Below are 14,926 nucleotides of genomic sequence, written 5' to 3'. Positions count from 1 at the left end.
ATTCCTATCATTTTGTTTTGAGTTCATGTATCACTTTTGTTGTTTTTGTGTTGTTTTGATTTTGTCTTCATTGTTGTTTTGTTAGTTTTTTTTAATTTTTGAAATTAAAAAATATAGATATATATGTATTGGCCTTCAGATTTTAGTTAATTTGCATTAAGCATGATTTACTCCTTCACAGATGAGAAAACTTGGTACAGTTAATGACACTTTTAAATTAGTGAAGTCCAACATGCCTTAGAGATGACAAATTGAGCTTTTAAGGTTAAAGCGATAAGCTGATATAATAACCTGACCTCAGCATATGATTATGTCCATAGTCATTCATTACTAATGTTCCTTGCTTATCTACATGTGTCAATCATTATGCTAGAAAATAGTTATAAGTCAAGGTCTATTAAAGTGCATCATGAAACTCAAAGCCCAGTGGATAAGATACTGTAGACTTAAAAACTAAACAAGTAGATTGTGAAGTACTGTGAGGAGAAACGGAAGCATAGGCAGAGAGCAACAAGGGAGAGGGCACGTGGAAGGACACAACAGCATGGTGATGGCAGAGCTAAGAGCAAAAGCCCTCAACCTTGAGATAAGTCAGTATGGCAGAGGGTATAGATTGTTCCATCTGCTCATTTATGTCAGAAAGATTTTTATATGTTAGTATAGTTTTGATCATACCTTCGCTTAGCAAGCATAGCAAATTTCTAGTGCCTGATTTCGGTCTCCAGCGTTCAGGCCCGTGACTGGTCAATACAGGCCTAGAGAGAGCATTCCTTGCATTTCTTGGGCCCACCCGGACAGTACGGGTATAAGAATGATTGCAGCTGTAGTAGACTGAGTCCATTTTCTGGGTGACTCTTTAGAAATGATCTTAAATCACATCTTCCTTAGAAGGAAGTATATACTTCCTTAGAAAGTATAAGGCGGTTCCTCTTCCCCCATGGACACTTCATTTACCAATGAAGTGTGTTACGGTCAAAATTATGTGTTGCATTCTGTGTAACTCCCAGAACATAACCCAGGAAGATGAGAATGAAAAGACTGTTTTACAACTATTTTACATGTATATTTTAGCAGATGTTGAGCCTCATTATGAGATGTGATAGAAATATATGGTGAATATTTAAATAAATATTTATTACAGTGAAGGACATTGTCAGGAATTCCCCTCAAAATACTCCCTTTCCCTTCAAACACACTTACTCCATTGCTCTTTCTGCTTTCTGAAGCCGTTCTAGAAGTCCTCTTTCATGTCATTATGAGGTGTCCTGAAAAACTAGGGTGAATGCTGCTGCTGCTATCCAAAGGCAGTCTTGTAAAAACATTACCACGTGTCTTCATGGACCTGGCACCCTGAGACTTCTGGCTCTTCTCCAAAGTAAAAATGACCATGAAAGCAATGTCCATGAACTGATTCAGGACACAGAGGCTGCCATAAAGTGTAAAAAACAAAAAAAGGACTTCCTTAAAGAGTGGCAGGAACTGCCTTAAAAAGTGGCCGGAAATAGCATGAGTGTATTCTCCAAGAAGGGGAGTATTTTGAGAAAGATTAATGGCAATATTTCTTTTATAGTAGTAAACTTTTAAAGAATTTAAACATTCACCATCTTTTTCTCTCATACCTCCTCTTTAATGTAGTTCATCCATTTCCCTTAACTCATGGAAAGCAAAGGGAAAGCCGACGGCTGAAACTGGGCATTCGTAATGCATCAGGCCATATCATATCTACAGATGATATCTCTATCTTTATGTGGTAAGCCAAGTTTTGAGAACCAGTGCTAATTCCAATTTTAGGATTTTGTTTTTAATACCACCTCCAGTCACTAGAGGGAGACACCTCCTTTTTCACAGATGGTATTGGGGTAATTTCGCAGTGTTGAGATCTTGTAGAAGTCTTGTAATGATCTCCAGCATGATTCCTACCTGATTCCTACCCTGGGGAGACAACAGTATGGCATTCCTCTAAAGTTGAAAATCCTATGCAATACTAGAAGGTAATGTAAGATGATATATAATCATATGTTAAACTTATGGTGCAATAAAAACCAGAAAAAGTAAGGTCTCAGTGGATTGCTTTGTGAAAATTGCTTCGTTGAGAAATAGAACTGAAGTTGGACCATAAAAGATGGAATGGGTCTCAGAAATAGGAAGCATCGAGGCAAGCGTTTCTGGTTGCAAGAGCAACTTTGGCAAAGCAAAGTGAGATTTCTCCAATTCTTGCAAGAGAGCCTTGGACTCCGGACATGTAGTTACGCCCGAGAGATCAGGGGCGGTGTGAAGCTGATTCCACTTCCCAGGGCTGACAGTGGCCCTAGCAGGGATCTTCAAGTTGTTTTTCTACTGTTTTCCCCTAATCAAAATTTGAAAAACTATATACAAACTTATATATTTAAAGAGCAACATCTACTTTCATAAATTTTAGGTTTAAAGAGTTGCTTAAATATAAACATTTGAAAATAAAACGATTTCCTTACTCTTATAAATACGTTCAATATATTTAGTGATTTGTAAATACGTTAGCGGTTTCATATACAGTACATGTATACTTTCTTGTGCTTGTGTGTGCATGTACATGTGTACCTATAAAACAATGAATGATAATTTAAACTTACCTGTCTATTCTGCCTTTCTCTTAAAAATTTTATTCCCCAAAAATATATAGGTATGGCTTAGAGATTATGAATTATTCACTGTTTTCTGCCAAAAAAAAGTATTTTGAAACAAATTTTTAAATTTCTGACCATCTAAAAAAATTTTATATATTGCACTATTTATATTGTCACAATTTATATTAACCGAGTTAAGCTTATTATTAGTATACAATTGATCAAAATATTTTGTTAGATATTAAAAGTGAAAATATAATTAGTAATACACTTCAGAGATAAATGTGGTTTTCCTTCACTGCAAGGAAATAATATCTAAGATTACTATTACTATTACTACTAGGTTGAGGCAAGATCAGTTCCACTCTCATTTTTCCTGCATATAAAGACATATTTCACAATTTTATGTCCAGGCAGTAATGGAAGGAGTTTTTTACTTTCAAATTTTATTAATTATAAGAACATTCCTTCTATGTTTCATCAAACTCTTCTTACATTATATACCAAAAATCAATATTTATTACCAAAGTTATTTTTGAGGAACTTACCTCTAGCAACTACTTTTGTTAAAAGAACATCACTGGGAAGCACCTGAGTGGTCATTCGCTTCTTCAGAATCTTCACCAGTATTTTAAAGTGCCTCTGTGCTCATCTTCGCAGAGCCTCCCTCACCACTTACTGGCCCGGTCTACAGACAGATTTCATCTATCTGGGAAGGGTGAGGGTTTGCCTCTGTAAAGTGGGAGAAGGGTGACTGAGGAAGGAAGGGCCTTGGGAGTAAGTAGCTGATATCAAGGAAAAAGTACAAATGGAGACTGAGAATTTGGGAAGGGCTGCTTGTAAAACTCTCCTTGCACAGCCATCAGAAAGGGTTTATGTGCCCCTGGAAGTTCTGAAGACAGTCTATCACTGCCTGTGGTGCTGATTGCCTAACCCTGCTGCCTGCTCACATCAGGATGCACACCGCCCTCAATCTACCGGCCCATTTGGAGCTGGCTGCTTTGATCCTGCTGTCCTCTGCCTAAAATGCTGACAGCTTTGAGTGCAGAAGACAGATGTGTAAACAAATGCTTACAGAAGAGTGCTAAGTGCTGAAACAGAGCTATGTCCAGGCAGCTATAGAATGCAATAGAAGCACGTATCTCTGCCTGGAGAAATACTGGGGAACGTTTTATCACGTTGAAAAGAACAAAAATACTTCCAGACCCAGGATCTGCACAATCAAAACCCAATCTATACAAAAGCACAGATGTGAAAGGGGGGCATTCACGTTACCTCCACACAGTTTGAGTCTAACAGACTTTTGTGACAGAACTTGATGATAATACATTCATTTACAACATTTATCAAGAAACATATACAATACATATATAGCATGCTAGGCACTGTGGTAGGCAATGGGAAGACAACTGCGTTATAAAGAGAAATAAAATTATGAAACAGTGATAAATTCTACCATAGAGGAATTATATGAGGCCAAGTTCCTGGATAAAATGGCAGTTTCTTTACATAATTACCATGGGACCCTGGGAAAATTAACTTAACACTCTGAATCTCAATTTGTTCACCAAAAAAATAGGGATAATAGGGGTGAAAAAATGTTGCCTCATCCTGTCATTGTGTGTTCGCATGTGTGTGTCTTGAGTGTATTAAATGTGAATGGACTTAGTTAAATGGATGAGATTATTTACAATGCATAAGATTACTGTTATTGATTGGGAACAAAATTGCTTTCAGTGGGAGGAAGTGGGCAGGACACACAAAAGTGGATAGAGCAGAATTTAAACATACGATGAACTTACTGGGCAGTACGTACAAAGAACCAAAAACAAATTTATTTTCCTCCTTTGGTCACCAGGTGTCACCTTGAGTAGCTTATTTGTAGTCCAATCTTCTAGACTCTGGATAAGTTTATACTACACAGAGCAAGTGCTTAGCACAGGTATTGCCTGGCTCCTGACCCAGAGATGAGCCATGCCTTCAGGGAGAGTACCCTCACTCCAGAGAAGGAGGTAGGAGAAAATCCATCTAAGCGTGGGCAGAGGAATGCTGAGGAGACTTTCTGTGGAAAGCTGGCAAAACCAGTGAGTCTGAAAGCTTAAGTACCTTTTAATCTGGCAGAAAAAGAAGGTGACGGGGCAGGGGATACTAATCCTTTTTCAGGAAGAGGGTACTGTTTATGTAAATACATAGAGACTTAAAAGAACAAGCACCATTGGGGTTCCTGCAAGTAATTCAAAATGGTGGAAGCAGAGAGTTGTAAGAATAAAGAAATGAAAGACTAAGCACTCTTTCAGAAAGACCCTTCAGTGCCTTATGAGGACTTTAGAATGTATCCCACCAGCTCAGAAAATCCATTAAACTGTTTTAGTTCACTTCTATCACTGTGCAGTTCCAAAAGACTTTGTCTTATTTTCTTTTGATTTTGCTGTTGTACATTTATCTCACGGAAAATTTCCTCTGGCTGCAATTAGGAAAAACAATCATGAGGAAGCACCAGTCTGGTTATCGGGAAACCTAGCGGAGAAATACACTGTGATGAGCGACCAAAGTAATGCAGTGGCACCAGGGAAAGAGAAGAGGCGATGAGGGTCCAATAAACTTGAGAAAGCGAATCTTTGTTGGCTCAGGCAATGAGCCACAGGAAAGCTTGAGTTGTTCCCTTGGGTAAAAAAGTGCTATACTGACTTGGAAAGGAAAGGAGAGAGATTTGTGGAAAATGATTAGTGAATAACTCACTTCTTCATGAATCCTGTGAGCCACTTTGAATACATCACTGAGTAGACTGTTTCAAATTCTCTACCTGTAAAATGAGCTTCTGTGAAACCTGCCATGGTTTTTAAAGTTGGCTAGGTGATGATGATCTAAACGCAGAGGGTACACATTTTCTCAAGCTAGTCAAAATGCCAGTCTTGTTCTTTCAAAATATACATTGGTTTGTAAAAATATTGTAAGGATGGAGCTGAATTATATTTATCTACATACAGTAATGGAAGCAAAACTATTTGAAGGTTGCTCAATACAGATGAGATTTCATTAATTAGTAGTACTCATATCTGAACACTGAAGAAAAAGTGTGCTTCATATGCTTGAAAAACCACATTCCCTTAAGCAGCCAATTTTTCTTTGAAATCTTATTTACATTATTTGTTGCAGACACCCTCCTCCTTCTTTTAGGAACAATGGATATTCTAGCCCACTAACTGCTACAATATACTTACAATGTGTCAGGCACTGTTCTGAGCAGTTTCCCTCTGAGATCTCATTTAAACCTTACAACAACTCTGGGAAAAATGCAGAAATTATTAAACTTGACTGATGTATAGATGAGGATACTGAGGCAAAAATGGTAAAGTACCTTGCCAAAGTTAAGAGCCAATAAATAAAAAGCAGAGCCATGACGCACATCCAAGTCCAGCTTCCAAAGTCCTTGCTATGCAGTTTTCTAATTTTACTTTGGGAATTATTAAAATATTTATGTTGTTGAGGACAGCTCTATAGAAAGCCAATATAATTATCAATTATCTACTATATACTCTATAACTGTGCTTACCTTTGATATCAGAAGAGGTCATGTTGTCAACTCAATTTTTTTTGTTAAACTGAAGACCTTCAGATAAAATTTGAGATGACTGCCTTCACTGGAATATTTTATGACTGTTGGGAATGAGCAATTTCCTTTGGATCCTCAAAAGTAGTTTGTTAAAACACCAAAAGGATGGTTGTTTCTTAGTGGACATCCTTAACATATTTACTGCATATTTATTAAGGCAGAAAATTAGGACTAGTTAATAATTTCCTCCTTTATATTTGCTTCCCTATGTTTATCAAATTCTATTTTCAATTATTTGTTCCAAAAAAAAAAAGTCTTCATGTTTAATACATAAGGATTCAGTCCCAAGGAAAACCCAGGACAATGGGAAAGTTAAACCCCTTCCCACGGGTTAAAAAAATAATAATTTCAAGTAAGAGGCTTAAACAGACTTAAATTCCATGTAGAAACATAGCCAGCCAAATACTTGTAGCACAGCAGACCTCGGATCTCCCTAAACAAAAGGATCAATGAATCTCCCAGAAGAGAGTGATTCAAAAGATGGTCCTCATGCGGGGTCTGTGGCGATGAGCATCTCACAGATCGAGTGTCTGTACTATTGTCTCAGCTGTACTTAGTCATGCTGCCCTTCACTGATAGTTCTTGTGCATTTTTCCCATTAAGTCCAGGGAGGTTTTTTAATAGAGGAAGCAGGGCAAATAGCTGTTGACGGAGGTGGTAAGACACGGTGTGGGCTACCTTGGGAACTGTATACTAGCTTGGAAATCATTCCAGGCTTCTCTCCCCTTTATTATCTTTGGCTCTTTTAATGACATCTGTTCTTGGCCTCACAGAATGGGCTTGGATCTGTGTTAGTCAGGAGCCAAGACGAAGCTAGAGATGAAATTGCTTCTACACTCTCCCCCAGTTTGGGCTGGTTTAAGCTACAACAGTTTCATAAAGCCTTGCTGAAGATGCCCTGCAAGCCCAAGCAATCTGCTGTGGTTTTTTATGAACTTGTAGCCAGCTCAGAGGTGCAACCTCTCATTTTTGGCCTCATCTCTTCCTGCCTTTTCCTCTGTTCCTTCATTCTTGATTCCTTGGAATTATACTCTCCAATAAGTCATTAGCACATATATTTTGCCTTAAGCTCTGTTCTGCGGAAATTTATGTCTTACCTTATTTGTCACAAGGTTCTTAATGCAAAACTCCTTTTGCTTAATGCTCTGGCTTCACGGAATTCTGCATACTTCTTCCATTACCTAGACAAAGTCCTCTTGACTATTTTTAACTACCTTAGTCCACGCCACACTCTGCTCATACATAACACGGACTGTATCTTCAAGGCTGCTGTTTCCTACTTACTATACTTTGTTATAGTTCTACGTACTCATGTCTTCTCTCTCTAACTCAACTGTAAAACCTAAGCAAGAGGAACATTATCTTTTTGTATCCTGACGTCCTCCTTAGCACTTGGAATAGTTGATGAGGGGTTAGTATATGTTGAAAAAAATCAACATGTGAATAAATTTTTGAACATATGTTAGTTGATAATAAAAGTTACATACAAGTGACTGTATATCTGTCTTGCATTAAACAAGGCCACTTCTGTAATTAATCAAACAGCTGAAGTGTTTGATTCTGAAAATACCCATGTCAGTGAAGAGGAAAAATGCTCCCAGTAAAAAGCAGCACTATACAGAACATAAAACAAGACTCATTTCCTAAGGCTTTCTCCTAAGGGATCCCTGTTTCAACTCAAATATACTATCTGACAGTCATTACATAATAAATTTGACTACTAAAAACCTCTGTAAAATATTTTTTATCGATGATGTAAAAGTTAAAAGGCATTCCTATTAGATCTATCATCTGTTCTGCTACAACAATACATTGTAACACCTCATTTCATACAATGTAATGATCATAGACTTTTAGAAATTGTACTTCATGTCTTTCTCAACAAAACTTCATAGACATGTAAGACAGGACAGACTATCCCCATTTGATTTATATGGGAAAAGAGCGTGAGATTTGTGACAAGCCTAAGGTCACAAGATTAATAAGATTCTGCTTAGATGCATACTCATCTATACTGCTAGTCTAGAGCTCTTGTTAGATTTTCCCCTGCCAATATTTGATAAAGCAAGTCATTGTGATCAATGGAAAAGTGTGAGGTCTTTTTTTTTTTGTACCAGGAATCAAACTCAGGATCTTGCACTTGCCAGGCAGATGCTGCACTGCTGAGCTAAATCCCTGGCCTGCCAGAGTTTGAAGTCTTTTTAATTCTATGAAAAAATCAACATATGAATAACTTGCAGAGCAGGTCTGTGAAAGCCTGTCTGCAATATGAGTCTAGTTTCTAAATACTCCTTCCTGGATTACCAATCTGGCACCAACGAAAGACAATCTGAGGTAGCTCAGAAAAGCAAATTAAAATTAGGAAGGATGGCTGGGGGCTTTGTTTCAGTGGTAATATGCTTACCAAGCATATGTGGGTCTGTATTTGGTCCCTAGCACCACAAAAAAGCAAAACAAAACAAAACAAAACACATTGAGGGAATTTAAGAGGTACTTAATCAAATTCCATACAGGCATGTTATAATTTACAAAATCCTCAAGACAGCTAAGTTTAGGTTGTATAGCAGATGGTAATAACACCAATTCCATTTTATATCACTTTCTATTACCATGCTGCTGACTCAAGTGCACAGTATTGGAATGGCCAAGTATCAGTGTTGATTTTGTCTCTAGGATGTTCTCTCTGCATAATTAATCAACTAGAAAATCTAAGGTAACCAGGATCATACACAAATGGGGAATAGAAGATAAAGAGTTTGCTGGACAGTGTTAGAAGAAGGCACAAGTGCTATATAGCAAGGGCAGGGCAATACTGGTACAAAATTCTGAGCCTTAACGCACTAATTTGTCAGGCGGTTATATAGGTGTACAAAATAAAATCCCTCTCACTGGCCAGGATGGGTAATTTTGGATTGGCAAGAAAGTATCATCTCCTAGTGAGTCTTAGTCATTTTGACCTGACAATATCAAGTGAAGAAGACCCAGAGAAAAAACTGAAGATGAAAGAGAGAAGCTTTACAAATACAAGGTATGACGCCCAAGGCCACAAAGCAAAATGGGTAGGTTTTGGAGCAAGGCTGATTTCCAGAATCATTCACCTTCTACTTCAAGCTTCTCTCCTATATCATGGAATTGGGCTCAACATGGATTTAGTGCTCCCTCTTAATGCCCAGTGTAAAACCCTCTAGATCACAGATGCAGGTCTCTTTTCCTTGATAGGAATAATGTTTCCAAAAGCCAGCTCTCAACATAGGTAGGTGCAAATTTCTTGGAAGATAAAGTGATTCTAAAGCTTAGCCCTTGAAGATACTGCATATGGTAGACCAGGGATGGAACCTAGAAATCTGTATGTGTAAATGACTCCACTGGCGATTTTGACTTTCAGAATAACTGCTCTAAATTAAAATAAAATATATTTTAATATAATCCCATGTCATTCGCTCATTTCCCAGGCTTTCCTCCACAGACCTAATGTGCATTACAGGCACACAAGACTCCCTCCATGTCAATCCTACACCATGATGCCTGGAACATCTCCTAACTACACAGTCTGCACACACATTCATCAGTCCAGGAGGCGGTCCTCTCTTGTCTCTCTGACACAGCCTATTTCTGCTCCAGCCCCTGAATTCTTCCCCATGACCTCTTATCATCTGGAGCAGACCAACAGCACTACCATGTACTAGATGATGGCCTAGGATTGGATGGATTTAAGAACCACAATCATCTATGAAATGATTCTCTTCAATAAGACTCTCACATATATGGCAGGGTTTCAAGAGTTTAAGGTTTTCTTCTTTTCTACTATATCACTTCTTCTTATACCTGAGGATTACTTTTAATTTTTTCGACTTGTTTTCATTGTAAGAATTCTTTTACATCTTTAAGAAATGAGAGAATACAAGAATATGCTTCAAGTAGCCAGTGGAGAGACCAACCCTAGCAGGGAAATAGCACCTACACCATAAAGTCAATGCTACTATGTCCTTTATGTTTGAAACGTTTCATTAATACTTCCTCATCTGTTAGTACTTGAAGACTTTCAGGAAAACTTCTGAGTGTCAATCAGGGCTATAAAACTTGCTTAGCCTTTTCCCCTACCTGGTATTTAGGAGTCTGTAAATGGCCCCCACTTTAAGAACCAAACATAACCACTGCGTTAACATTTTGCAAAGTACAAGTATTGAAAAAAAAAAAAAAAAAAAGAACCAAATGTAACCACTGCGTTAACATTTTGCAAAGTACAAGTATTGCATAGGAACCAGATGCCAGTGTCAGGCATAAAATTCCCTAGTGAGAGGTCAGTAAAGATGCCAAGGTAAAGGGCAAAGCCAACTTTTCAAGTTTATATAAGTAGCTCTGATTTTCATAATACTTATTTTTAGTTTTTACTCCTCTCTACCTGTCCCTTTTTCTTTTGCAGTTCTGCAGGTTTCTACAATCCAGTAAGCTCATGCCATATTTTATAGAACCAGATAATAGCATTTCAGAAAATGGATGCAAGTGATGTCATTTGAAAATGAACTCTTAGAAAGCTAACTATCTTTGTATATGTGAGGTTCACCCTGGCGTCATCAGGCACAGGAGAACCAGGTTTAGGGGAGAACAGCAGTTTCATCACGGAAAAGGAGGCAAAGTGAAAACTTCCTTTCTAAGGAGGTCTGCCTTACGACAGAGAACAGACTGAAGCCGGAGTGCACAAGAAACTCAAGGCATAGTCTAAATAAAATTCCAGGACAAATCATAGTCAGAAGTCGACAGTCAACGGCCTAGGTATGTCTAAGCCTTAAGCATCTGAGTGGCTCATGAGTTGTAGGGCCCTAAGCTTAGTGCTGGGGAAGCCAAGTCAGAAGACATATGGTCCTTGACATAGAAAGGAAAAGGCAACACAAAAGGCAAAGCAAAATACAAAGTCATGTATTTTAAGTGCCAAATGAGACATACAGACTTAATAATCACCACAGGCACTCAGAGAGGAAAGGTCAGCCAAATGAGGCAACAGGGAGGGCTTTGTACCAAGGGGTAGGATAAAGGAAGTTGAAAACAATGTGAAATTTTGCACAGTATATACAAGCCTAGCAATTCTAGATTTCCTTATATACCCTAGAGCAGCCCTGTTTGGTAGGAATACATTGTGTGCCACGCACATTATGTTCTCCTAGTAGCCACACTTAAAAAGGTAAAAAGAAGTAGAGCAAATTAATTTGAGTAATGTTTTATTTAACCCAACTGTTATGGGCTGAATGCTGTGTCTCCCCCAAATGTGTATGTTGAAATCCTCACCTGTCAGTGTAGATAAGCTACACTCCATGAACTCAAGAGACACACACGTCACAGTTACCATATTAGATAGCACATCTTAGATAAACTCTGCACACTGGGTAGGAAGAGATGTTATAAAGCTATGTTTTGTAGCACTGGTTATCACAGAAAAAAGAACAGGAAACATGATATCCATTAAAAGGAGAAAATGGGTAAATAAATTTTAAGAAAAAAGATTAAAGCATCGGTTGTATTTGCCTTAAATTCATGTCTGCAATGACTTATAGAAAAGAGGAAGTAGAATGGACAGAAGAAAGGAAATACATAAGTATGAATTTTACCTGCAATATTTTAATTCTCTAAAGATAGTATCTGTTCACCTTGCATGTTAGATACATGGGCACAAACTGTCCTTTGCGTTTTGCTGAATTTAAAAGTTTATAAAATAAAAATCTTTGAGGATATAATGGTAGCACATAGTATATAGAGGATTGGCTTTTTAAAGAAATAACAGCAAAATGTATTCAGAAGTCAAAGGACAGCTGGGATGCCTGCATGACCTGCAACTGATAAAGTGATCTTAGGGTAGGTAAGACTGACACACAGAGGGTATGGCTAAAGAGGTGTTAGATTCCTTGCACGTCAGTGCGAGGTGAGTTTAATTTCGCAGTCCTAGGAGGGTATACCAAGGGAGCAAAGGTTTTATGGAATAAGGGAGTCACGTTTTGGAAGTGGCAGTGATACTCTCCCACTCTTCTAACGGTGCTGTGAAGACAGAGACAATGTAACACAGCGACTGAAGACACCTGGTTCATTTTCTAAATGCTCACTTTTTGTATGACCTTGAACAAGCTAAATGAAAGCACCGGTTTATTTTCTTAACTGTAAAATGGGGGTAATACTATTACTCAAGTATTCCATAGAGTTGGGGTAAAGATTATGAGTTAATTTTTAAAAAAATTAATATGCATGAAGCATTTATACTAGTACTTGGCCTGTTATATACAGTAAGTGTTAATGATGGACCTTATAATTCATGTGATTCATATGCACTTTTCAGTTTTAAACCATTACTATAGAGTATCAATTGCCAAACCATTAGTTTACCAATCACCTTGTAATATCAACACTTTGGACCAGGCTCATATTGAAATTCCTCTTCACTTCTATGCCATTTCTGTTCCCTGGGTCTTCTGCTGTTTCTGTCATGTGGCTTTTTGGTCTTTTTCCTTTAAGGAAAAAGCAAGTGGAATAATTGTGGCTGGAAGTCCAAAGTGGCACTGACTTCTGTTGCCCAATCGAAATAAAATGTAAACTGCATAATGTAGGGCCTGAAATAAGGTCATCTCGTTAGGACTTTATCTCTCTCCTGCCACCACTGCATGAATGTCTATTTGGCCTAAATGTTGGACAGAATGATAATCAAAGCACAGAAAGTCCCCAGTTAAAACCCTTGAGGGAAAGCCTAGGAGGGAAGACTGAAAAGAAAAAAAAGTATATACTTGGCAATATTAGAAAAGGACTCTTTCAAACCCAGAGCTAATCCAGAGTGGGAGTTAGCATGCTGAATCAGACAGGACACTGTGTCTGCATTCCTTCTAGCTCTATACCTGCTCACTCTTAAGTATCTTAATTCTCCTTCCTTGAAGCATTCACAGCCAATAAACTATCGAGTCATGGTGATTTAATCTCAATAGTTCTCAAACCTGTCCTTTGCTGCCTTGACTAGAACTGACCCAACTTAGACCCTTGTAAGTCTCCTATGGGGTTTTACTCTATACAGACACCAGGGGATGGAGGTCTCTGTCTCTGATAAACCAACTCGTTTATTTCTTGCTTAAAAATACTGCTTCTCTACTAGAATACATTAGCATGGCGTACCAAGCATTTGACCACTTTCCAGATCACCTATGAATGAAACCGTATCACTGTGCTTTTTCTCAAAACTTGTTACTGGTCTTAGTCACATGTGTTAATTCATTCAAGTACCAAATGAAATTTTAGTCACTGCAGGTTTTCTCTTTCTACCTTGAGATGAACAGTAATTCTCTGGATGCTGTATTTCTACTTCCAAACTGTAAGTCTACCTCTAAATCTCTCTTCCATTCCCAAGTGCCCTGTCCTGCTCAGATCACATCATACTCATTTGTCCTCCATAGCAGTCCACCTACATCCTCTTATTCCAGCCTCCTTCCCACCATCCTATGCTGACCTCTGAAAAGTCTTAGGTAGAAAACCTTACACAGCACATCTTTACCCGCCAAAAGCCCAACCTTAGCGTGCTGTCCCAAACTCTTAATGCTTTGCCCCGTCCCATATGTCCTGCCTCCCTAAACCAGTCCAGGCATGGCATGCAAGAGCCTGGCAAGCCATGTCCTAATGCCCATATGCCTTGTTTTCTACTATTTATCCTGCATGGAAAGTTTTCCTTCATATCAGCCTATGCAAATCCTTTTCAACCTCTTGGACCCAGGCCAAATACCTTTTCTTTCAAGAAGTACTCCCGTTTTCCCAGTCAGACTAAAGAGAACTAAAAATAACTCCCTTGTGCATCCATTATGGGTTATGCCTTTAACGTAGTCATTATTATAGTCCAATTAATACAATGGCTAATTGTGCAGCATTGTCACCCCCAGCAGATTGGGAGTTGTACTACTAATTCTGTAATTTTGGCAAACTTATCGATACTTCTCATCTAGACATAGAAACATTAATACCTACGTGTACAGGCTGCTTTTAAACAGTATGTTAAAGAAGTGAGAAGTTCTAGGAAAATGTGTAGATCCTTGGGTTCCTGGCCCTAAGGGGCATCTTCCTGAAGATGCCACATCACACCTCAGTCATAGCATGTAGGCTATGGTGTCAGACTGCCTGAGTTGGAAGCCTGCTTCTGCCACTTCCCTACCAGCTGTGTGATATGGGTCAAGCTCTCAGCCTTCAAAGCGTCTATAGTAATAAGATCTATCCAATTCAGCTGTTATGAGGATTAAAGACAAGAACTTCCAAAAGTATTTAGCATATAGAATGTGTTCAATAAATGTCAGTTACAACTATCATATCTGTATCCTAGTTTAGCAGAGAAATTGGGACATAGTCTGTACTTAATAAAAGCTGGATTGTATTGAACCCTGTGCTTCGCACTGCAGTGTAACCTAGTAACATCCTTATCTGCATTGAGCATACTGATTCACTTCATTTCAGCTGGGTATTTTCTATAGTTAACATCCAATTATAAAATGCCAGGCTGTTGCACTATCTCATTACTTGGTCAACCACCAGTCGATGCAGTTCAATTGTAGATGGCTTAGTCTTGTATTAGCTCCTCTGAAATTCATGGGATGTTGTTCTAAGCATGCAATTCTATCACCTTGCTGATAATTTCTCAAGTGAATAGAATTCCTCCAAAAAGTATGTTAAAATATTTTAATATTCTTTTTTTTTTTTTTTT

The 14,926-nt window shown here is 38.2% G+C and overlaps 1 protein-coding gene across 2 annotated transcripts in view; it reads right to left on the bottom strand.

Annotated features, from left to right (window-relative positions):
• Window positions 1–14,926, bottom strand: part of Opn3 (opsin 3) — a 43,149-nt gene that overhangs the window by 13,937 nt on the left and 14,286 nt on the right. Inside the window, exon 1 of one of the 2 annotated variants that reach the window (XM_013520533.1) lies at window positions 676–1,001. The exons of the other annotated variant lie outside the window; for it this stretch is intronic. Coding sequence (XP_013375987.1) covers window positions 676–841 — 166 coding nt within the window. The 5' untranslated portion in view covers window positions 842–1,001. Of the gene's footprint in view, window positions 1–675; window positions 1,002–14,926 lie in introns of those variants that run through there. 2 annotated transcript variants of the gene reach the window in all.

This window comes from Chinchilla lanigera, unplaced genomic scaffold, assembly GCF_000276665.1.
Source record: "Chinchilla lanigera isolate Chin_1 unplaced genomic scaffold, ChiLan1.0 scaffold00005, whole genome shotgun sequence".
Taxonomy (NCBI): Eukaryota; Metazoa; Chordata; class Mammalia; order Rodentia; family Chinchillidae; genus Chinchilla; species Chinchilla lanigera.
This window is presented reverse-complemented; position numbering and strand designations above follow the sequence as displayed.